Below are 23698 nucleotides of genomic sequence, written 5' to 3'. Positions count from 1 at the left end.
CACTGAATTAAAAAATTTACACAGAAAGACGTAAATGGCAAATTAAAGTAAAATTAAGTTCTTCCTTTCCCTCCCTCTCTCATAAAAAATAAAAATTTTATATTAGTTGTACTCTCTGGTAGACCGATATTATATTGCTGCTTACCAATAAATTGGAAAAGTGAAGAGATTTCTCAAATTTTCTCTTTTTTAATAGTTAACATTGGCACAGCACTAACTTCTAACAGTTCCAGAATGAATTGTAAAATAACATGGTATCTTACAAAACTCAAAATATTAATTCTTAATCTCTTCCCCTCTCCCACCATCCCCAAAGTATTTTTACTTTGAAAAATTTAATGGTTTAGCAGAATTTGAAAGCAGAAGGTTTAAAAAAGTGATAAAGGGGGTGCAGAAATTAGCAGAGGTGGCACTACCTGAAAGCTCATCAGAAAGGGGAGTGAGAACAATATCAGGCAAGAAGGGTTTGGAAGTATGGATCAGAACAGGAGCACTTTTAGCACTGCGTATATAGGCCGATGGCAGAGCACATTCACCAATGGATCGGCTTCTCATGGCTTTAAAAAGGAAAAGAAAGAAGTGGGGAAGGAAAAAAAGAAGAGTGACTATAATGAAAGGCTTGTGTCACAGAAAAAGCAGCAACAGAGAAAACAAAGATAAAAAGGAAGATAATTCAAAAATTAAAACATTTCAGCACGGCAGATATTGGCAGAGCTGTAAGAAAGAAAAAAAATCAGTGGACACATAAGACATTCTGAGTTTTCAAATTTTATGTAAAGCAGCAACAATGCCTTTATTATGATGATTACAGTGATTTTGCATTTGAAATCAAGAAGCTAATTAACACATTTTCCCAGTGCATCAGGGGTTGAAAAATCTAAAAGTTACACCACAAGCACTCTGAATTTGTTGGTTTTTTTTTTTTTTAACAGAAAATGTAACTTGTACTACATTTGCATTTTTCTAGTTTCCTTTGATATTATCCTGAAAATGCGTCCCTGTATTATACATATACCCACACTCCTGAATTCACGTTCTACAACAGAGATTCGAAATCACAAGGGGAAAATTAGCAGTTCTGTGTGGAGAAATTTGCAATAAAGCTTGTTATAGTTCCACATTAAAAATTAAATTCCTGAAATGAAAAGGTTTGACAAGAAAGCATTAATTTTTTTTATCCATGGGGTCTGGCTTTTAATTGATATTGGATAAATCTTGCCAAACTTATGTTTATTCACCTTTTCATACCTCACATCCTGCCAACAGTCCTACAGAATACAAAATGGACGTAAGAATTGTGGTATTTCAATCAAGGTTATATCTGCAGCTTTTCTAATAGATTTAAATGAACTTTTGACATTTGCTTTACTTTGTCAGAGTAAGACAGAGCAAGAACTGACACTGCATTCAACCTCAAAGTACACTGGAAATTCTTAAAAAAGTAATATCCATTGCTTTGAGTAGGTTCCTTTCATACTGTTGTAAATTTGCTAACTTGTTTTAAAATCATTGCTGATAAAATTCTTTAAGGAAAATTCAGAGTATCTAGCGTAAATATTGTCAGTGCAACACTCAATCAGTCTGAACTTTTCTCTCCATATCTATATTTTCAAAACAACATGGAATATAGACTTATATTCTTATATAATATTTTTATTAATTTTATAAGACTTAGACTCCCCTGATCTGCATGGGAATCAAATGTATGTGAATGGAGTGCAGTGAAAGTTGAGCGCACCACGTTTCTAAACCAGGTTAAAGAATTGTTGCTAACAATGACATGAAGATAGCCTGGGTAGGTCACATTGAGCAGAAAATACATTTGACAAATGCAGGACAACTTAAGTGGAGTTTTAAATTTAGTTTGAAAAAACAATTCAGAAACACAGACCTTTTAAGACTGAAGCAGTGCTTCAGTAAACTTTGCATGACAGTAACTAATTTTTTTTTTAAGGCAGTTATGTGTAAGGCTTTAGTATCAGTTTAAGAGATACAGTAATAAAATACAGGATACAGTCATAGTTAAATGCATTACATTCATCACTGTGAAAGTTAAAACGAATGTAGGCAAGAGTAATATCAAGGATTTTTTCCAGGGTAAATTATTCTAAATAAATGAAGCTTTTGAAATTGGATACTGTGTTGATTACAAAGCTTAACATAAAGTGTTCCTTTCAATTTGACTGGATTTTTTTCCACCATATTACATTCAATTAAATAGTTAGGTGGAGGCAGGCAATGTCAGAACACATAGATATTTGATAGTTTATAACCTTCCACTGTTGTCTATACAAAAGTAGAACTATAGGTAAGTAAATTCTTTCTGATACAATATTTTTATAGGACTAGAACCTGCTGCCGAAGCCAAACTCCTGTACCTAACCTTACAGATTTTTCAACCCATATGCATATTATGCTTAAAGGCCCTTTCCAAAAAATATTTTACATAAGTTCAGGCTAAAAATGTACACACTGCATATCAAAAAAGCTGTGATTTTTATTTGAGTAACACGCACACACACATATTTGGTGCAGCATAAACGTGTGCTGGCATGATGATGGCTCAAAAAATAGAGGTGCAAAGATGTACACAAAAATGTGTACAACATAAAACAGATGAAAAAGAAACTCCAGCGTTTTCTTCCCATAAAATATTCAACATGCACATCCCCCCTACTCAGATATTAAGAGTATATATTACCCACAAAGGGAATGTAATACAAATCACATATCATGCAACATATTTAAGGCCTGACTCAATTCCAGACTTAGATTGCAGACATAATGATAAACTGAAGGAGAAGATCTGACCAGCAAAATGTTCTAGATTTTACTTATTGTGATTATTTATTTATTATTTGACCCTGAATTAACGGTGCAAATTAAGAAGCAGTTGAAAAGCTCTCTTTGCAAATCAGAGAGGTAGTAACAAACAACTATTTCCACTCAGTTAAGATATATGTAACATTTTGTAACATTTTCCTCATTAACATTTAAAAAAACTGATGAGTTTGGGGTTCTGGTTCCGGCAATTCTTTTTGGATTTATCGTATTTTAAAATCATCCTAGCAATGCTGGGATGCTTGTCCACAGTTGGTATTCTGCAACATGAATAGAGTTGAAATTTTAACTGGTTGCAGTAATGCAAACTTGGCTTATTAATATCAAATATGTAAGATAATTGGAGGAAAGGAACAAAACCATTGAAGCTAAAGTGCAGGGAAACGAAAATCAGATTACTTTGCTGCTAACCAGGTCAATATATAGCTTGATTAAGATAAATTCCAGTCATTTCAAGGCTAACATCATATAAATAGCCATCTTTCAAATTGCAGCAAAACAAAAGCATTAATAAATTGAGCAAACAACATAACCTTCTGACAGAATATCTGAAAGATGAACAATTTGTAAAGGAGAAATTTTAACATGAGCTTTATCTTGTTAAGACAATTAAGATTTAAAACAAAACCACCATTTACAGTTAATCACAGACTACAGAGAAGCAGAAATCACATTTAAAGTATCTGTGATCCATGAGGAAAACTAGGTGCTGTCAGCAGGAGATTCAGGAAAAGCTGCGTAGCACTTGAATGTGCAAAAAAAAGACAGGAAATTTTGGAGTAGGGACTTCATTTTCTCTCATTTCTGTATGCCTTACAGGACAATTAATTCTCTCACATCAAAAAGAGCTTTAGGAGAGAAAAAAAAATAAAATGGAGAATTCTGAGGAATGTCAAATAGTCAAATAGAAACTTTGTCTAAATAATCTCTGTGGCTTAAAAAAATTAACCAAATATTTTTGGAAAAAGAAAGAATATGTTAATTTCTGAAAAGCTAGCACAATTATTTATTCAACTGCATCCTAAAGTTTTAAAACTGTGTCAGAATGTACCTACTTCCAAGAAGTATCAGTGAAGCAACAACACTTAATGACCAAAGCCACCACTACTATAAAGATAGTAAAAAAGTAAGAGATATTCCTTAAGAGGTTCTTCTTTTAAATACAAAATTAGAACCAGCTTTCATGCAAGCAATAGCACTGAGATCATCAAGAGAGAAATTTGTAGTCCAGTGCCTGTTAACATAGTCTAAGAAAATCATATGAACAAATGAGTCTTCTTTGGAGGAGTTCACCTAAAGCATTGCTCAGTATAACTCATTTATAACACAGCAAAGAGTATCTGCAAGTAATAAAATTCAGAAATAGGTGACTTCAGAAATGGGGAATTGAACACATCTGTGTCAATCTTTCATTACTGCAATATTCAGGGTATAGTAAAAGTACATTTTATAAACTATGCAGACTTACACATATTTTTCCCCACTTTCCTTTGCACACGTTGAAAATACTCAACCCATCTGGTGCAGTGTATGAAAACACACACTTAAGAAACCTTCCCTTACCCACCTATCGGCACCATAGCTCAAACCACTCCAGCTTTTTTCTCCTTCATATACACACAACAGCATTATTTTCCAATCCCATTTAAGCATGTGATCAAATTCATTAAGAATTAATACAGCAACTGCATTACTTTCCTTTGCAGTAACTATAATTGCAGTAAACAAAAGCTATTCAGCTACCCTCAAAGCACATAAGGCAGCATAACTTATGCTTTAACCAGTGTACAAATCATTATAGTTAGTATACCTTTGTGGAAAGAAGCTATCCCCACTACTACAGAAGTCAGTTATTAATTCCTTACCCTTTCTCAGATGTCACTTTTATCAGCCCTTATCCATACTTACCAACAGTTTTCTGCCGCACTATGCTCCTTGCCTTTTCCGTTCCTGGCGAGCCGGTGGTTGTAGCACTGCGTTGTCTCATTGGTGCTTGTCCAGGCTGATCACGGCTCCAGCCTCTAGAAAAGGACTTATCAACAGAAGACTTTGGGAATTCATGCCCAACTCCTGCAAAAATAAAATTGCAAATCTATTCACTTCTATTCTGCTATCACCAGATGACTGTAGATGTGTTCTTTCAAAAAATTTTAAAGCTGGATGGAATAAATTAAGTTACCAAAGCAAGCATGAATTCAAAAGCTCAGCCAGCACTAACTCTGAGGGATACTCAAACTTTTTCAGAGACGTCGGTGCTATTAAAAAACTGTAATTTTCTTTTCTGAAAACATGGCCTTACACAGGGTGTAGTCTGATGCTACATCTAACTTCTCCTTTGCTGCTCCTACCACATAAGATACACAAAGTCATACATTTCAAAATATTGGGGGGGGCAGGTTTCCAAATAATTTTGCAACATTGAGAACATGAAATAAGGATAACGTAATTTTACAGAAAATGCAAAAGCAAAAAAAAAAATTGGATGATGGGCTCAGAGAACAAGGCTCTTTGGAAATTTATAGAAAATCTTATAGCAAGATTAAGATGGAACAAATTCAGATTTGACATTTATATTGAAGTTAATACAGCTCATATGAGGAGCTATCAAAACCAGCTAGATGTAAAAAAAAAGTGAAGTACAGAATATTTGTGCTGTATTTCCTTATCCAGACTGAGCTCATTAATAATCCAAACTGACACAATTACAATCATTAAAGAGGTACCTTTTTGGAAAAAGTGAGCTCTAATCCAACATGTGCATTATTATTAGCAAACGAACAGGGGTAAAGAAATTTGTCATAATTTGTATGATATCTATTAATTCTAAAGCTGAACTTGACTATGCAACTCACACTTAGCAAGGGAGGCTTTCTCTGAAACTGTCACTGAAGGTTAACATAAACTTGCATGTTGCTCAGATGATTCAAAATGCTTTTTTAAGCATATATTCAAATAACTGTACACATTCTTATCCTATGCCAGACTGTTTGGTTTGGGGTTTTTTGCTGGTGATGGTGGTTTGGTAGGTTTTTTGTTTGTTTGTTTTGTTTTATTTAATCTTTTTGTTTAAGTACAAAAAAGAAGAAACCTGTGCAGTATAGGAAAACAAAAAATGCGTGGTGTGGAAAGACCTCTCAAGGGCAACTACAGAGAGATGTATCAGTCTAGTTATTACACATCAGAAACCAGAACAAATCTGTGAATAACGACTCTGCCTGAGACAAGGCATAGAAGCATGTGAAATGTTTTTAGCAAAAGAGCCTATAGCAATGTTCTCTTTAAGAGAGGGAATCCACATAGGTTGCTTCTCACTGACAAACCCTACCATAGTATTAGGATGCACTTTCCCTCAGGTTTGACTGAAGGGATAAAAAGTAGCCTAAAAATAACATTTTTACATCTTTGTTACTCACTCTAAATATAATCCTGCCTCTCACAATTAGATCACAATGCACTTTTTAAAGGAAAATATTATCATTATCCATGTTTTACGGAAGTGGAAACAAAGCGATTTCTAATGGTCACAAACAGAAGGTCTGTCTCCACACAGAAGGTCTGTGTCCAAAGTGAGAAAAGAATCCGGGTTTTGCAGCTTTCAATCCAGCCCTCTGTCCAGGAGGACAATCTTCCTATGCCTTACCAATTCCAAAACTGTGCCATTATAAGCAGCCACCTCTCCCCAGATTATGTCTTACAGATACTTTATGTATTTTTTAGGAATAATTTTAAAAATAGCTACCACTCATATGGATTTTTAAACTGTACTTTCTCTTAAGTACACAAGGTAATCATAACAAAACTTGTCTTCGCGATGGGCTAGCGATCAATTAGTACCAAACAGAACTATGTTCACCTTACATTTAATCTTATAACATTTCAGGATCAATATTCCAATTGTGCTTGCAATTACTTAATTTTCACCAGCTGAGTAGTCTTTGTTATTTTCAAAAAGTTGATTGGGACTCAACTATTTAATTGCTTTGATAAAAGAAGAATGGCATAACCCACTAGAGTGTAACATTTTAGTTTAAATTCAACACACTTATAAGAACTACATTCCATATGTGCCCATTTGCAGAAATAACAATATCATGTTGTGATAGTTCTACAAAGCAGATTTACCTGAAGGAAACAGGGTTATTTCAGGTCATAGAAATGCCTAACCAGGTATAAAAAGAAAAACATGAGACCAAAATTATCCTGTGCCCAACACCAGCTCAAATTCAAATGATGTCTATACAGTGCTGTCTTACCTTTGCCTTTGTGTTTTTTCTGCTTCTGCTCACTTAATTTATCCAGCGGCAGGTCACTGAGGTCCAGGCTATACAGGTTTCTAGCTAATACTTTAGTAAGTGTCTCCATTGTCAGTGACCACTCAGTGGCCAGCTCTTCCCAGTATGTCAGTGATGACATTACAGACAGCAAGTCATCCCAAAGTTCTCGAGAAATGTACACATTTAGATTTGCTTTGATCCAAGCTACTATAAGAGTCTAAAAGAACAGAGAGAAGTTGTTACTATTTCAAAGGAAACTTCAAACTGCCACAGAAATTTCTCTGTAGACCTGACATTCTTCTCTTCACCAGTACACAGAGATTTTGAATGAATTATCAAGTGTTAACACAGGGTTCTGACTTAGGTACAGGAACAACTGGTTTGATCCATTATCTTGTGTATTCTTTTTTGTTCTGCTAAAGTAACTGAAGACTCTACAGATCCTAGTCACTGAGAACTCACCACAACAGCACTTTGCAACTATAAACTTTGAAAGGACTTGCTACAGCTTTCTGTAAGGAATTACAGACTTTTCTAAGAAATTAAAAAAAAAAAAAAAAAATCAGTTAGGCATGGATAACACAGAAGATTTCATGCTGACTAGAGCAAATTTTGCTATGGCAGCAGGCTGAAACCGCACACACTGACAGTTATCTTTGCCAGTTATTCCAACTCATCCAAATGACGGCAATTCTTGAATTTTACAGTACCTGTAATACTGCTGTCACATTGTCATTAAAATATAGGACAGAAAGTAACAAATGCAACCAGCTCTTTGACTCACACCATTCACATTATCTGGATAGTATCAGTGATATGACAAACGACCCAATGGTGGCTGCTGCATCCAATCTACTAATGAAAATTAGGCTGAATTAATTAAAATAAATTTATGTTTACTTGCCTGGAAAAGAGGTCCTGCAAGTCTTCCAGCTAAAGTGGAGTTTTTTCTTCCTTGATACTGCAAGAAAGTTTGGGGTGGTATTTTCAGCACAGATTCAGTTACCCTGAGCAGCACAAGTAGCATCTGCTCCCTGCAAAACAGTATTAAACTTTGAGTTACCATTTTGTTATACCTCTGTATATACCAAGGTATATACAAGGTATATAGCTCTGTATATACCAAGATATTTTTAAACGTAATAATCAAGCCTTATTTGCTTAAACACATTCCAAAAAGGTCATAATGATTACAAAGACACTAACTTGGTTCTTGCAAAAGAAATTATCCCAATCTTTTTTTCGCACTTAAGAGTGAGAGATCTCTGTTGGCCAGTAATATGTTATTCCAAGTCATTCAACTGCTATCACCTTCAATGGGCTGAAATTAGAGGCCAGGTTTTAACTGTATTTTCAATCTGAGCTTTTTCTTTTTCTATGAATTACAGGTTTTGGTAATTTTACATTATCATTAGCATACTTCATCAATTATTTTGTGTGGCACAATCTTTGCCATTGTGGTCTAGAGTCACTTCTTTACATTGATGTGAAACTGGGAAAGAAATTACCAATCTAGTAGACTCTGTTTACTATTATCACTCCCAAATTTCCTAGTGGCCAGCTAAATTGGCTCCTCAGAAGAGGAGACAAGCTTCACATGACACGTAATGCCAGCTTTACTTACCCAGAGTTCAGGAAATAGTAGTGACAGATTGAATGCAAGTCAAGTTAAAATTGAATAAATCAGACATTTGAAATCCCCGTGCTACTTCTTCCTTGTAATGGAGAACGGTGGCAATATAGGACCTGATTACAGACTACTATTTAAAGGAGTGGGAAATAATAGAAATTCCCTTAAAGCAGGGTCTCTTGTACCTGCTAGGCACCGTAAGCACTGGAAAGGCATGTCACAGTTAAACAGTACACAGACTCTTGTATACAATTCCAGGTCAAGAACAACACACATGTGATTGTAATAGATATCCATGCTTGTCTGGGGCGTTTTTGTTTATTTTTAAATACGGCTGTGAAGCTTCATATGTTTCAATACTTTAACGCTTTGATACAAGAGCAAAATGCCCTGGAAAAAAATCATCAGTAGCTCCTTAATAACAGTTTGTATATCCCAGCTTAGTCCTCTTTGCATTGAGGTCTAAGCTGCCACAAATCAACTAGGAGCTTACCAGAGGCTTTAAAGCAGATAACCTCCCCTATGCTAAGTTGTCTATGGTGTTCAAGTCCATGTGTTTACTGATTTAGAGGAATTGGTTCATATAACCAACACCACTCTATTGAGTTTACTACCAAGTAAATTTTCACTTGTCTTGTGAACCAATAGTCTAAGATAAAAACATTATCATTTTACCACGTCTTCTTGTCCATAGACACTTGGACTACCATGTGGCGGTAGATATTGAGAATGCGTTTGCACATATCAGTATGTTCATCCAGCAGAGCTTTAAATTCATTTGCAGGTTCAAGAAAAAATATATTTGAAGAATTTATTATAAAAACCTGTAAGCAGAAAAGAGCGGATGTCATGATCCTGAAGCACTCCGATGTTTTCAGTAATTCAGTTGGTAAAACCAGGAAGAAAAAAATCTATAGCAAAGAATCTTTATCAGAAATGTGGCATGTGCACACAGAAGTGTATGTTTAAATAAGTCACTTTGAAGTAATAATTAAGCAATGAGACTGATCTTTTCCCCACTTTTTTCTACAAAACCTATTTGTATATTTTTGTTCTCACAGACAGATGGTTCAATATGATTAATTTAATCATACTGATTTGATCATATTGATCATGATCAATTTGATCATATTGATATGATGGACAAAAATGTTCCAGCAAGAAGTCCACTGCACAAAGTTCCACCTGTAAGCCAGGAACTGACTAGAACAAAACACGATAAACTGCTTGAAATAGTCCTGGTACACAGTGTGTGCCTCAGATGACACAGCCTGTATTATGTTCTGGGAAACAAAAGCATTCATCCCACTGGGATCAGTAAGGCTTACCAAAAGTAAAAGAAACTGGACATGTTCCCCAAAGTGACTGACTTGAGTGGGCAGTGAATTAGGGCCTTCCGAATGAAAATTATGAAAAAAAAAAATAGGCAAGGACATTGTAGGAGCTACAGAAGCAGCTACTGAAGTTTTACTATATTTTTATGTAACTTTAGAACACTTGAATCTCAGGCCTAGATTTTCAATTATTTTTTTACATGTACAGGAAGTCATTGGTACTAAAGTCAGAACTTCCCTCTATTGAAAGCTTTGGATTTTTACTAATTAGAAACTATTAGTATGCAGTTTTACATTCATTAGTTTCAACTAATGAACCTAACCTATTCTAAATGCCTAGAAATAAGTCTATGCAAGTATTAAATGAAAAAAAAAAAAAAAAACAAAAAACAACTCAAGACAGAAGTCTTGGATTATTGATTCACAGGGAAAATCAAACATGGTTCCAGACCAGGAAATCTCAAATTGAGACAGGGTACTGGGTTAGAATAATGCCTTGACTCTGTTTCAGGCTAAGGGAAAAAAAAAAAAAAAAAAAAAGGTTCATTTGGTAATCAAACGAACCTTTGTCTAAAAAACTTCACCATTAATAACCTCCAAGAATACTTTGTATTTGTTTTCTCAGTAACACTTCATATTCAAAAAGTTGTTGAAAACAAAGATTATGAAGCTTAAATTATTGTAATGCATTTGAATTTAAAACTGATTTCAATTACAAAGTTTATTTATATATATAACAGTGTACAGCACAAATGAAAACCCTATTCATAAAATTATTCAAGCTGTAGTAAAAATGAGTTTTACTTACCATGGTCACACACAGTGCACAGAGTAAAGTGGAAAATGCACATTATTTTATGTGCATTAAAATCAATCTTCTGCTGGATATAAGAATATTATGGAGGCTAGAGTCATATACCCACCTAAATGCATGTATGTGCACACACTTTATAACCAAAGGAGCATTTCAAAATCCCTCAAATTATACCCTCCCAATTTTCCACCACCTCACCTTCAGTGAAGCATTTTGCTAAACATTTGAAACTAACACAATTTCTACCCTGTCAAACTGCCTAGAAGTTGTTAGAAACTTTTGTTAGGGTACAACTGCAACTCCTGCTTTCCTTAACAGTATCACCGGAGAGTGATGGCGCCTCATCAAGTTTTTCAAAGATGGTGTAAATTCAGAAAAAGATGAAAAAATATCCCTGTACACATTATTAATAGGACTAGAAAAACTACAGGATTGGATGTTTTGGCTTTTGTGACTAATAGCATTAAAAAAACCCAACCTTTAAACATTCTCATAAAACACTTAATTAGAATTATTTGAAGATGTTGCAGTAACATGAGGATTATTTTTTCTCTAATATAATGCAGAGGAGAATGGACATTCTGAAGCAAAATTAAAAGATTTTTTTTATTGTGTTACCCAACACTGGCCTATACATTGTCCTACTTCAGGTCAATAAAGATAAAGTGAACCAGTATCATTTGTCTATCATTTATCATTGGATTTGTTGCGTATAAAATAATTTTAAAATTTAGAAATAGTTTAGAAATGCATGGGATTTACAGGCAGAAGTATTGCACTACATTCCACTCTTTATGCGCAGATAACAAGAATTTTAGGTCATTTTAGATAGGTAATTTAGATAAAATTAAATACCAAGTCTGTTCCATACCTGCAATACTGACTGCACTCCAGCTCGTACATTTTGCTCTTCAGTATCAATTTCAGATGTTTTATGCAAAGCGTCTTCATAACAACCATTTCTTGTCCAGTTTGAATTTCTGACATGACTGGAATTTATCCCTTTTTCCTGAAAAATATTTTTTCTTAAAATTCCACAGATTTTTAGACAGGTATTTTGGCTTTACATTAAAGGAAAAAGGATATAATAGATAATAGATAATAAATAATAAACAACAGCAGGCAAATGCACCTGAGACACAATAATATTTTGTGAGGCTTGTAGCAGTTATTGTAAAGTACCTGAATGACGTAACTACTATTTCTGTCATCCTTTTATTTGCATATAATTTTTACACAGTTGAAAGTTGGCATACTGTATAATCCACATCTTGAAAACAGTTCATGAAATGTTATGAAATTTTGAATTGAACTAAGCACATTAAAAAGCTACAGATAATGGATAAAATTGGTAGCTCATCCATACAGTGTTCTACCATTGATTTTCCCCAATAAATGCCCTGACACCAAAGAAAACCACATATAAACTATCAAGGAAGCCACTTCTCTGTCTACCGGCAGATTAATGCATAAACATTAACCAGTAATATCTCACCTCTTCTCTTTCTTTTCCTTTTTCTGATGAATTGTGGTCAACATTTTCATCACAATCTACCGTTGTGCACTGCATTATTTCTTCAGGTTCTTTCATAAATAAAGGTTTGTCTTCTTGTTGAATCCATTCTTGATACACCTTCACCACCTTCCTCATGGCAGCTGCTTCACATATTGGCAAGAGAAATGCCTGCAAATAGAAGAAGAAAGAAAAAGAACACTGTTACAATATTTGAAATAAGATGGGCTCTATAATGTACAAGTTCTAAGAGATAAAGGTGGAAAAATACAGCCGCCTACAGCCATGTAGGATCCTAGCATACAAACTATTGCCAAACCTAAATGTTTGCTCATTTTCTTCCTACATAAACTGCAAACATGAAAAAAACCCCAAATTTAAACAAGAAAACTTATCAAGAAATACTCTGAAAGAGATAAGAATCCACAAGGGCATATCTACTTAGCACATACCCTGCTGAAATTAAGACCCAAACACCCACCAAAATAGGTAAAACAAATGAGCAGAAGTTTCTATTACAATATCTTCCATTCAGAGGATTTGGAAAAGTGGAGTAAAACCAGCTCTAAATGACTAAGAAAAATCCAAGTTACCCACAATACTGGTAGTCATCCATCTTATTTTTAGCTAATTATGATTTTACAAAACAGTATCCTTAAAGCAAACGACTCCCTGAAAAGATTTCAGTATTATTTTTTCTAAAAAGCAGGCATTTGAGTTGGTGTGATGGCTGATCAGTGCCCTCTTCAGAAGGTTTTTTGTATTGGCTGTGCTGGTAACAACTAGTCACTTTTAACATTAGTCAGATTTTAACTAACCATAAATATACTTACCAAAGACCATGATGCCCTAATTATAGACTTAGAATAACAGATAAACTACACTAACACACAGTTTTACAGGGTCCATGCTAGTCCAAACTAGTTGCCCATGTCTTTAAGGAGGGCTCAGGTAACACAGGTGGCATGCTCACTCTGGAAACAGAGATTTCATACCATTATCACAGTAAAAAGAATTCAGCTGTATATTACAGGATTAAACTGACAACTTCAGTCATTACTAGCACTTAATATGAGGCTCAGAACAACACCTAAGCAGCACAGAATCTGAAAGCATGAAAGCTACAACTTAAGGTATCACTTGCTCATCAAGTCTAACATTCTTCTGCAAGACCATATATATATTTTTTGTACCCACCAGTCTAAAATGTATAAAACTTGTTCTCTACAGACAATCTTTCCATCACTCAGTACAACTGAAACCTCCTTTTGACAGGAATAACTTAGTCCTAATGTTTTCGAAACATTCCCAACATCTTGTATATGAGAAATTTATTTATACTGAAAACTCCTGGCTAAATAATGACATAAATATGATCTCATAATTGCACATGAAATCCAAATAATCTACATAAACTCACAGAGCGACTTGTGAAAAGAATGAAGAAAATTGCTTCTGTTCACTGTGGGGACATTGAAAAGTAGACCACTGATAATTTACACTCTACAATCAATGTCTCAGACTCTGTAAACCCTTGAGTGTCCAGCTGAATTCGGGTAACTTTGCTATGTCCTTCAGTAATGTGTCCAAGCTCTTTGATACAAGGGATGTGGGTAAGCTTCTCACATTTATTTGCCTCATTTAAAAACATTTACTTCATCCAGATAAACAAGTTTTAAAATGTTCAGCTTTCTGCTGATTAATGCAGTTAGTGTTGTGCATTTAACTTGAAACTTAGTATATCTTTCTTTACTATTATTCAGAAAACTCTTTGCCTTTTGATCTATAGCATGGGACAAAAAGAAAGTTTATCTTCTATTCTCCCACACTGAACTCTAAGTTACTATGAATAAATGCTCCATATTCTGGCATATGTTCTCAGTGTAAATTTGTTTAATAGTTTCCAGCAGAGAAATACAATCTGAGTATGCTCAGCTAACATTTCTGGTTGCAGTGAAGTCAGAAACAGAAGCTGCTACCTTTTATAGCCATCTGTCCTACTCTTCTGATGAACACTATCAAGGAAAGGACATTTGGATGCTCCTAAAACAGCTCTGTAACAGCTGCAGACTCCCACAGGAGGCTTATGTTAATATGGTAGGCTGTGAGTTCTAATATCTACAGCGTTGATGTATGAAAAGAGTAATCATTTCCATCTATGGGGAACTGTGAAGTCCAAGTTAAATGCTGCTAAACTGGTTATTAAAGATATAAAAACAGAAAAATCAGGAACTAGGGGTATTCTATGCGGAAAGTATTTCAGAATTTTAGCTTTTCAATTTTTGAAGGCAGGATGGCAGAAAAAACCTGTAACTTGGTATAACGTTCCGCTTAAAAAGTGCTCTTGAAAGAAAACCATGACATAATGAAAATATGCAATATAATAATCAAGATTCTTGCATTCTAAAGAGAATTTTTTACCTGTCGAAAAATCTCAGTGAGAAAATTGACATTGCTTCTTTTAGAAGAAAAGACTTTCCGGACAATTTCAATATCAGTTAAATGCTCTTCATCAATACTGCAGAGGCTGGAAGAACTTGGTTCTCTCTCTGTTAGAGTACTTGTATTAGAATGAGATTGTTCTGGTTCTGCATTTCTATCCTGCTTATCAGTACTGTCATTTTTGCTATCCTCTCTTGAAGCCATGCTAGCAGCTGCTCTCTGAAAAAAAATTAAAAAATATTTCATTATTTTTAGTACAGCAATAAATCAATACAATTTAAGTATAATTTAAACAGCACAAAGAATTAAAGAAAAAACCAGACAAACAAAAAGATATACTGCATTTCAAGGTTTCTAATGTCCAGTTAATTAAAAATAAATCACAGAATTTGAAGAAAGAAAGCAGCATTGCAGGCCCTTTCAAAGTGAATTAATAAGCATCCAATTTATTTAGAAATTCCTCCTTTTAAAAAATTTTCATTAATTGTAATTATTGGAGGAGAGCATACTACTGAGATAACAATGAAACCAAAAACAAATACATTTTTGTGTATTTGGTTTTACCTGAATATTCTTTGGCACATTTTCACCTTCCATCCCAGGAATATGAGGTCCTGTATGAGGTTTTGGCTCAAGCCAGAAAGACACCAACCATCGAATGACAATAACACGAGCCTTAATGAAAGGTTCCTTTGTGCAATATATTGCCTCATTGGTTTCAGCATCTTTCTTAACTATTACGTAGTGTGGCTTTGGTCTCATTTGTGGTATATCTGTATGAAAAAACAACATCTTAAAAGTATGTGCAGAGAGAAAGATCTGCTTAAGAAAGAAATCCTAAAATCAATACACATGAACCTTCAGAGGTGTAGTTTTGTTGCATTCACCTGTTGCACCACTCATTCCAAGATGTGCTGGAATGGACGCAACGAAAAAAATGTCGAGAATTGTAAGACATCAAAACACTTGAATTTTCTCCTGAAGGAAGACAACACTCTTGCTCCAAAAGACAGAAACTTATTTCTGCTATGAGGAACCTTAATTTTTTTATCTGAAAGTGATTTCTACAGCCTTACATTTTTGCTTGCATTGTTTTTCTATAGAAGTAAACACATTTCATTATTTTCATGTTCTTTTAAACTATTATAACCAATATTTAAAGATAAACTTCAGCAAACTCACTACAAATTTTAATTGAAAACTACAAAGTTCCAAGTAGCAAAATAACCATCAACTAGACTACTACCCATACAAGAAAACTATTTCCCTATAAAATTAATATAGTGCCAAATCTAATCATGTCTAATAATGGGAGCTATACAATTCCAAAATGCAAATTCAATAAACACAGCCTCTTCTGGCCCTGCAAAAGGTGAAAGATGAATAGAACAGAGAAATCCTGCTCCAAAGCCACATGAGCTTTGCAGTTTCACCGAGGGCCCCATTTGCACTGGCTAATTTTGCTGCCAGGCCACAGGCATGTAAATTTTCCTATGACTTAGCTGCAAGATGACTCTGTGGCAATATCATCTATACTGGCTTGTAGGAAATGTAATGAAGGATGCTCAGGGGCACATCAGCTGGCAGGAACTGTGGCTGTTTGGGGACTAGAACTGACAACTCCATTTTTGCCATCCCGCATTCCACATGATGGTTCAGAATTGTTCAGCTTTTATGGCTCTCTACTGCGCTAGTCATCAGTACTCCTGAATCTGCTTCAGAAGAAAACCATGACAGTACCTAGCTCTATGTGGATGGAGTGAACATGTGGGGTAAAAGCACTACAAAGATGGGAGGACACATGGTAACATTTTTAAATTGTGTATTTTTCTGTGACAATACTGCAAAATGTAATTTCTGGGTTTTACAACCCAGGACATGGTGCAAAATAGTTGTACATTACCAATCATCACCCTGAAGCAGCACTGGTACATTCATGTGCAAATGACATTTCTCTGAAAGTGGAATGTCAACCAGTGGTAGTCCTACTCCTATAAGGGCAAATATGAGATATACTCCAAAACAAAAAGAAGACAAATATTTGTGTGACTACTGATTATGATACGTGCTGTCAGGGCACTCCGATGCTGGTGTTTCAGTATCATGATTTCCATCTAATGACAGCAAAAAAAGCCCCAAGAAACTCAAACCAAAACAAATGCAAAATAAACAAAAATCCAGACAAAAAACCCCCCAACTAATAAAAAGACAGAAGCATGGAAAAATGATGGTCTTAGCCATGTACAGAGAGTCACAGATTGAACAGAGATGGTTATGTCAGCACTGCCTCAACTCTTCTGAGGCCTGCAGTGCATAAGCAAGAGAGAAGTTCCATGGTTTTACAGGCCAACCAGAAAGCAGTTCAAGGATACTAATGGTGACAGTCAAAGAAGATTTTAAAAAGTCACACTGAACAGTAGAAAATTATTCCCTGACTGTATCTTTCTAAAGCAAAGTCAAGAGTGTTTTAAAGGATCCTGCATAACTTTGCCAGTTTATGGTGTTAGAATCCAAGAGGAAGAAATCTGGACAGCAATGAAGAAATAATCAGATATTGTCTAAGTAATTATATTATTACAGCCTTTTTAAGGTATCTAAAGTGAAACCAGTGTATCTCCCAGACTGCTGTAAAGATTTCTTTGCTATCATTACAAATACACAAGATCCAGCACCCGCAATGAGGATATCCACACTGGCCTATCTCAGTGTCGTTTCAAAAGCCACATACATAAGTAGTGATAAACCCACCACAATGCTGCTACACTGAGGAATGTTTCCTGTTCAAACTCCAAAACAAGATCCACACTTTTCAATGGAAGCAATATTTTTAGAGGAAAAAACCCACGATTCTTGCGTATTATCCACCTAAGTAAGTAACAAATACACAGAATACTCTTTGACAAGTTTACAAATGGTTTATTTACTGCAAGTAATAAAACCAGTACATTGTTTTCATTCTGTGGAAAGCAGCAGGTTAGCAAGAAAATTAAAAATTAAGGTATCTTTAACAAGCGTGTAACAGTACAACCTGTGAAAGAAGCAAATGCCTGGTAACACAGCACTTAAAGATGCAACAATCTGGTTCTCTCTGGTATCTACAAGCATCCAGCCGAGCACAAAGGCTGCAGTACTGGTAGCCTTTAGAAGGACTAAACATGCAGTAAACATGTTTTAGCAGCACATTGTCTCCTTGTTTCATGGTAACCTCTCAGAACATCCTCTTTCTACAATATGCTTCAACTGCATTATGTGCTGCAGCTGCTTCTTAGATGTATCCTCCTTCCAGCTGCTTCCCAAACGTATCCTCCCAGTTGTTTCTTGTATTTTCAAATTCAGTCCATCTTGGAAGAAGGTATCAAGGCTTCAGATGAGAACACAGACATAAAAGCAAAGTAAAACAGAGCTTGTTAGATTGACTAAAACAGCACAAGAGTAAATATTCCCTTCACCCCTTTCCATTTCTTCTTTCTATTGTGTTTTGGGCTTTCCCCACCCCCTGCCCTTCCACCTGTGGGAACCTGATGACAAAAAGGGCAGGAAGCTGAAGGTGGTGGAAAATATAACAGGGTAGAAAGTGAACATGCTAGAAAAAACACAGTGGACACTTGTAGCTTTGACCATGCTTAATTTTTAAGGCAATAAAGGGTTCATAAGGAATGAAGAGCTGAAGACAGCTGTAGGACAGCCCACTTTAGTGTTTCCCTGTAAATGAAGGAACCCATCTAAATGGCTTGGAAATGGCACAGAAAGGCACATTACTATGACAGAAGAAGCAACGCCCTTGGAATACTACTGCAGTTATTTGTAGCTCTTACTAAACAACTTCTAATTCAATCTCAACAGATATTTAACAAAGACTTTACAATCAAAATAAATACTAAGGCAAAAGAAACCAAACCAAACCAAACCAAAAAAACAAAAAAAACCCCCAAAAACCAAAAAACCAAAAACCAAAACCAAAAAAAAAAAAAACACCAAAAAAACCAAACCAAACCAAAAAAAACAACAAACAAACAAACAACCCACAAAAAACCAACCAACCAAAAAAAAAAACCCAAAACCAACCACCAAAACATAAAAAAGCAAAAAAACTCTAAACAAAACCAAACTTCCTCCTCCTCCAAAAAAAATCTCATGGGCTTTTCTAATGCTGTATTCCTCTTCTAAGTCTCTAATACTAAAGCCAGAATTTGAAGGAGCCACAAGACTTAGCCTTCTTGTAACCAGAATGCTTGGCGCTTGATGTTATAGGCAATATATTTATCAGGAAAGAAGGAAAGAAATCTCAGTCCAGTATGCTGCCTACAGTAAAGCCCTGTATCAAGGCTTGCTTACTAAAACTACTGTTCTGATTTGTACCTCATTACTTCTCCTAAATTAAACATTACACCAATAATGAGAACTGTTCTTAGTAGCAGGCTCAGTGCCCAAGTTTGCCCTGCTTTCAGCCTCAGGGCTGTAAGTTAAGAACAAGCACAGGATTATTTTCAAATAGGCTGGGAAGATGCATGCCAGAGAAGAACATCTTAGAAGAGAATTATTTGACTTACCAATGCTTCTGTTGTTTTCATCACTGTATTGTTCCAAAAATCCTCATTATAGTTGTTCACTGTGCACAGTTTAAGGCACTCTCAGTAATTCTGGGGATCTGTGCACATTTCTTCTTGTTTCCCACTGTCCTCTTCTTTACTAAAGCCTTGGAAGTTTCTTGTTTACAGTTCACAGAAAAACAGAGGACTACAGTAACACTTCTATGGAAGACTCAATCAAGATCTTCACAGAAAGAGAAAAATAGCATTTCCATATTTCTTGTTCTGGAGCATCAAGCAACAGTAGGTTTTCTTTCTCAGCACTGCTTACTATCCCTTTTGTAGCTATTTTATCACTGAACCTCTTCAGCATCTGCACAATAACCCTTACTCTATTATTACTAATGGCTGTATTTATACTGGTTCTTCTCCTGTAGATGAGAAAGCCCACTGTTTGTCTTTCCCAAGAGAACAAGGCTTTGACACAACCATCTCTCAAATCTAAATAAATGTACATGGACTGGAAGAAGCTAAGACCTTTTCTACAAACTTCCCCAACAGCCTGATTTTAGAATATGGAATTGTGTCTGGAGATCACTACTTTGGAGAGTCCTCCTGAGATGCTGCATCTACAAGGTAAGAGGAATGGTGATGTGACTCAAGTGATGAAATGGTAACTTAAAGGCTATGTACAAGGTATTCCTTTGCAAAGAGGAGTCTTGAACTCTGTTGGCCTACAGCCAACATGTGCATGGGTGCATGCAAACCTGAGAGAACAAAATCAAGATTTGAAAACAATCTTCTGGTTTAAAATGGGCTAAAAACCCTGAGTAAAACTCAGGTTTGCTTAGAAAACACCTAACATTCCACTCTCTATATAGAAAGATACACTTTAGCACCATCAGCTTTGAAGACTGTGCTAAACCCTACCTTCCTTTCCCTACTGCAAGCTCTTGATAAAATGCAGTTGGCACAAAAACCTAACTATGCCCTGTCAGAAATGTGAGCAAGCCCTGTATAATCCAAACACTGTGATTCTGCACAGATAAAACCAACACATCCAAAGAACAGCATACTAACACCTTTTATTTTGGCAGCAGTAGTTTCCCTTCAGAGCACAACTGAGATCAACAGAACAGGTCACATTAAAGAAATGTTTTACAAGAACATTTAATTTACCTCATTCAGGTTAACAGAGCAAGATTGACTCTAATGAAAGGGTCAGCAGCTTCCACAAACAAAGAAGTAAAAACCAGAAACAGGAATCTTAGCATGTTCTTTCATGACAAATACTTTTGGAGAATGCCCTTCATGGGCAGTATGACTCAAGCTTAAAACTGCTGTGCTATACTGTCTTGTTGGAGTTAGAGAGCACAATTACACATCTTAAACATTGCTAAGGCCACAGAAGAGAGGAATCTGTGACAAGAAGGTGCTAAATCCAGGCCTGACAGAGGCAAGATCTGGTTAGCACACTCCCACTGTGACAGACTGCGTGACAAGAAGCACATCACTGGTCAACAAAGTATCATCCCAAGTTATGGGACAGGCAACATCTGTGGATACCAATGGCCATCAAAGCTCCCCTGAACACACCCCACGGACACCTGGAACCTCTACTGTATAAAGGTAGTACTGCTGTCCAGGTGTTAGGACCTGGGGGGAGGTTAACAAAGCTTAGGAGGAACGATTTATTACTGATTGTGGATACAAAGAATGCAGAATTTAGAGGCCTTAAGAACATCTGGCAGAAGATAAAGAAGAAATTATTAAAACCATCTCAGCAGTTCTGCTGAAATCAGTTCCAGCTGGATAAAAGGTAATTCCACAGAGGGAGATCTTCAACCACCGACTCACCAACCTAAGAATCCCACCATATCAAAAGAAGAGAAAGACTGAATATGCAGACTAATTAGCATAAGATACATTTAACCAATAGAAGATGGAATACTAATTAATAAGAGAACTACATTACTTGTAGCCAATAAGCAATAATTCCTTTATTTCTACAATGTATAAATACTGAAAAGATATGAGTATCAGCAACAGACCTTGTGGACCCAGCACCCCTTTCAGCACAGAACTTACTAACAGAGGAACAAACCAGGACCCACACCCTACCACCAAGCCCAGGATGAAGAACGCCCAGCAAGACACCCCTGGATCCATGGGTGGTGACCAGCTCCTACTTGCACACTCTCTCTCTCTCTCTCCTTTTTCCTCTCTCCCTCTGTCTTTCTTTACTCATGCAGTCAATGTGACAAAATAAAGTCAGTACTGCTGAACCAGCATTTGGTCTTGTTGTCACCTTAATTTGGGCAGAGGCCTGTCTCACTAATCAGATCCTAACATTGCTATTAGATAAAATGTAATGATTTTATCAGCTGTGTTAACACTTACCAAGTATAGGGTTATACAAGCTGGTCTCCTTACAGATGTTTGGGAAAATAGAAGGTAAGTAGTATTTCTTAAAATTTGAGAATAAAAATGAAAATCCCTTTTCCTGGTTTTCCTTGTTCTTCCATTCTAAACTCTTAACCTTAAAACAAGAATTTGGACAAAGTTAATATCTACAAGTAGAAGAAACAGGTAACTCACGAAATGTCCTCTTTGTAAGTTATTTCTTTGAAACAAAATCATATCTATTTTAATAAACAGTCTTAGAAAGATGAAACAGAAACTAACTAGGAAATGTCAATGAAACAAAGATTGTTCTCTTCCAAAATATTGTTTCAAAATGAACTTAAACACATAAAATACTGAAATCAATAGAAATACATTTGCTTTTTCAGTCATCTTGCCAAGTCAAGAAGTATGCTCAAACTGACTATTTTTAATGAAACTGTTTTCATATTTCAAGATGTTTTACAAAAAAAGAGTAATTACCCATGCCATTCCAAATATTTTTTCAACAACTTATTTTAAGACATTTTGACTAACAAGTGTCTATATAGTCATTATAATAGGTACTTGGGTTCATTTGTGTAATTGGCAACATGAAACACCCCCAATATAACTCAACGGATTAGCAGATACATATAATTTAGTGACACGAAGTCCTTTAGAAGAACTTAATATCAAAGAACCTTACAATTATCAGTGGCCTCTAAAGGGACTTCAGCAAACAACTTCAGCACTCACACAGCAAACAAGCTCTGTGACACCTGTCTCAATGACCTATCTGAATTTAAATATAACACGACCAATTTATTACAGAAAAGGCTGTTGTCTTCAAAAATATAAGGGCTATTTTTCTTCAAATTAAATAGCCAGCTTTAAGCTTACCCTACAGATCACAAGTATGAAGACCTCTATTCAAACTGGGAGATGCTGGAAGCAATAAAGTAAGGCTGGAAATTATTTCAGCATGGCAAGCTCACAGAGAAAGATGGATAAAGGGAAGCCATGAAATGTTTAACATATAACGTATTTTTACAGCATCCATCTTCTCTAGTAAAACCTGCACAAGTGTGAAGAAAAACTTAGAGGTATCCAACTGGGCTCTGCAAGACAAGTCTGACCCAGAAGGCAGTACCCAGCAATGCCTACCATGTCATGCAGCACATGACAGCACAGTAGGCTCAGAAGCAGCATGTGCTAATTAACCAGCAAATCAATTACATATCATGTAACAGCTGAGCCACAGTTTTTGACAGAAGCTGTTGCTATGCCCCATACTGGCTGAGATCACAGAATCGTCCAACTTCAAAGGGAAGAACATTGTTTGTGCCCAAGTTGCACACCATGGACGAAATACTCATTCAACTCTTCCTTTTCTGCACACAGTTGATCCACTGGTTGAAGACAACAGGGCAGGGAAGGGGAGATGAATATGAGAAGGGAGCTGAAATCAGCATTGTTTGAAGTGACTGACAAATATTGTTTTGCCTCCATGCCACAATCTAATGGAAGATCTTGTGATAACAGATCTAGGAATCTTCACACAGAAGACAATGAAACATTTTTCTAGAAGAATTTGCTTTTTAAAAAACAGGGATTGGCAAGGAAGGATTCTTTAAAACATTTTTATATGCATTTGCAGTGCTACAAGTAAAAAACTTACTGTAAAGGACAAAGAGATGTTAATTGTTTCATCCGTTTGCTTGAAAACTATAGAACATACCTGAATTACCATGTATTTCAAAAGTGCTTCTAAAAAATAGCTTGTTAAATCTTCTTGTCCTTTATCTCCTGATTGCGGAGGAACAAGCGGAGTGATTTCTTCTATAGTCACTTGAGCTATTTAAAGAAAAATAGAAGTACATCTAACATTTAGACCATTTCTTGTCATGCATAAACATCTACAAAGTTATGAAAATAG

The 23698-nt window shown here is 35.7% G+C and overlaps 1 protein-coding gene across 11 annotated transcripts in view; it reads right to left on the bottom strand.

Annotated features, from left to right (window-relative positions):
- Positions 1-23698, bottom strand: part of RALGAPA1 (Ral GTPase activating protein catalytic subunit alpha 1) — a 133055-nt gene that overhangs the window by 91683 nt on the left and 17674 nt on the right. For 7 of the 11 annotated variants that reach the window (XM_040067654.1, XM_040067658.2, XM_040067657.2 and 4 more), the window contains exons 7-17: positions 23501-23616; positions 21778-21916; positions 15413-15621; positions 14828-15067; positions 12389-12577; positions 11765-11902; positions 9421-9569; positions 8020-8149; positions 7095-7332; positions 4750-4911; positions 417-557 (exon numbers count right to left, since the gene is read on the bottom strand). In XM_040067654.1, coding sequence (XP_039923588.1) covers positions 417-557; positions 4750-4911; positions 7095-7332; positions 8020-8149; positions 9421-9569; positions 11765-11902; positions 12389-12577; positions 14828-15067; positions 15413-15621; positions 21778-21916; positions 23501-23616 — 1851 coding nt within the window. The remainder of the gene's footprint in view (positions 1-416; positions 558-4749; positions 4912-7094; positions 7333-8019; positions 8150-9420; positions 9570-11764; positions 11903-12388; positions 12578-14827; positions 15068-15412; positions 15622-21777; positions 21917-23500; positions 23617-23698) is intronic. The other 4 variants (XM_040067659.2, XM_040067668.2, XM_040067670.2 and 1 more) reach the window with 1 other exon arrangement.

The sequence above is a fragment of the Hirundo rustica genome, chromosome 6, assembly GCF_015227805.2.
Source record: "Hirundo rustica isolate bHirRus1 chromosome 6, bHirRus1.pri.v3, whole genome shotgun sequence".
NCBI lineage: Eukaryota > Metazoa > Chordata > Aves > Passeriformes > Hirundinidae > Hirundo > Hirundo rustica.
The sequence above is the reverse complement of the archived record's forward strand: the minus strand, read 5'-3'. Positions and strand labels throughout refer to the sequence as shown.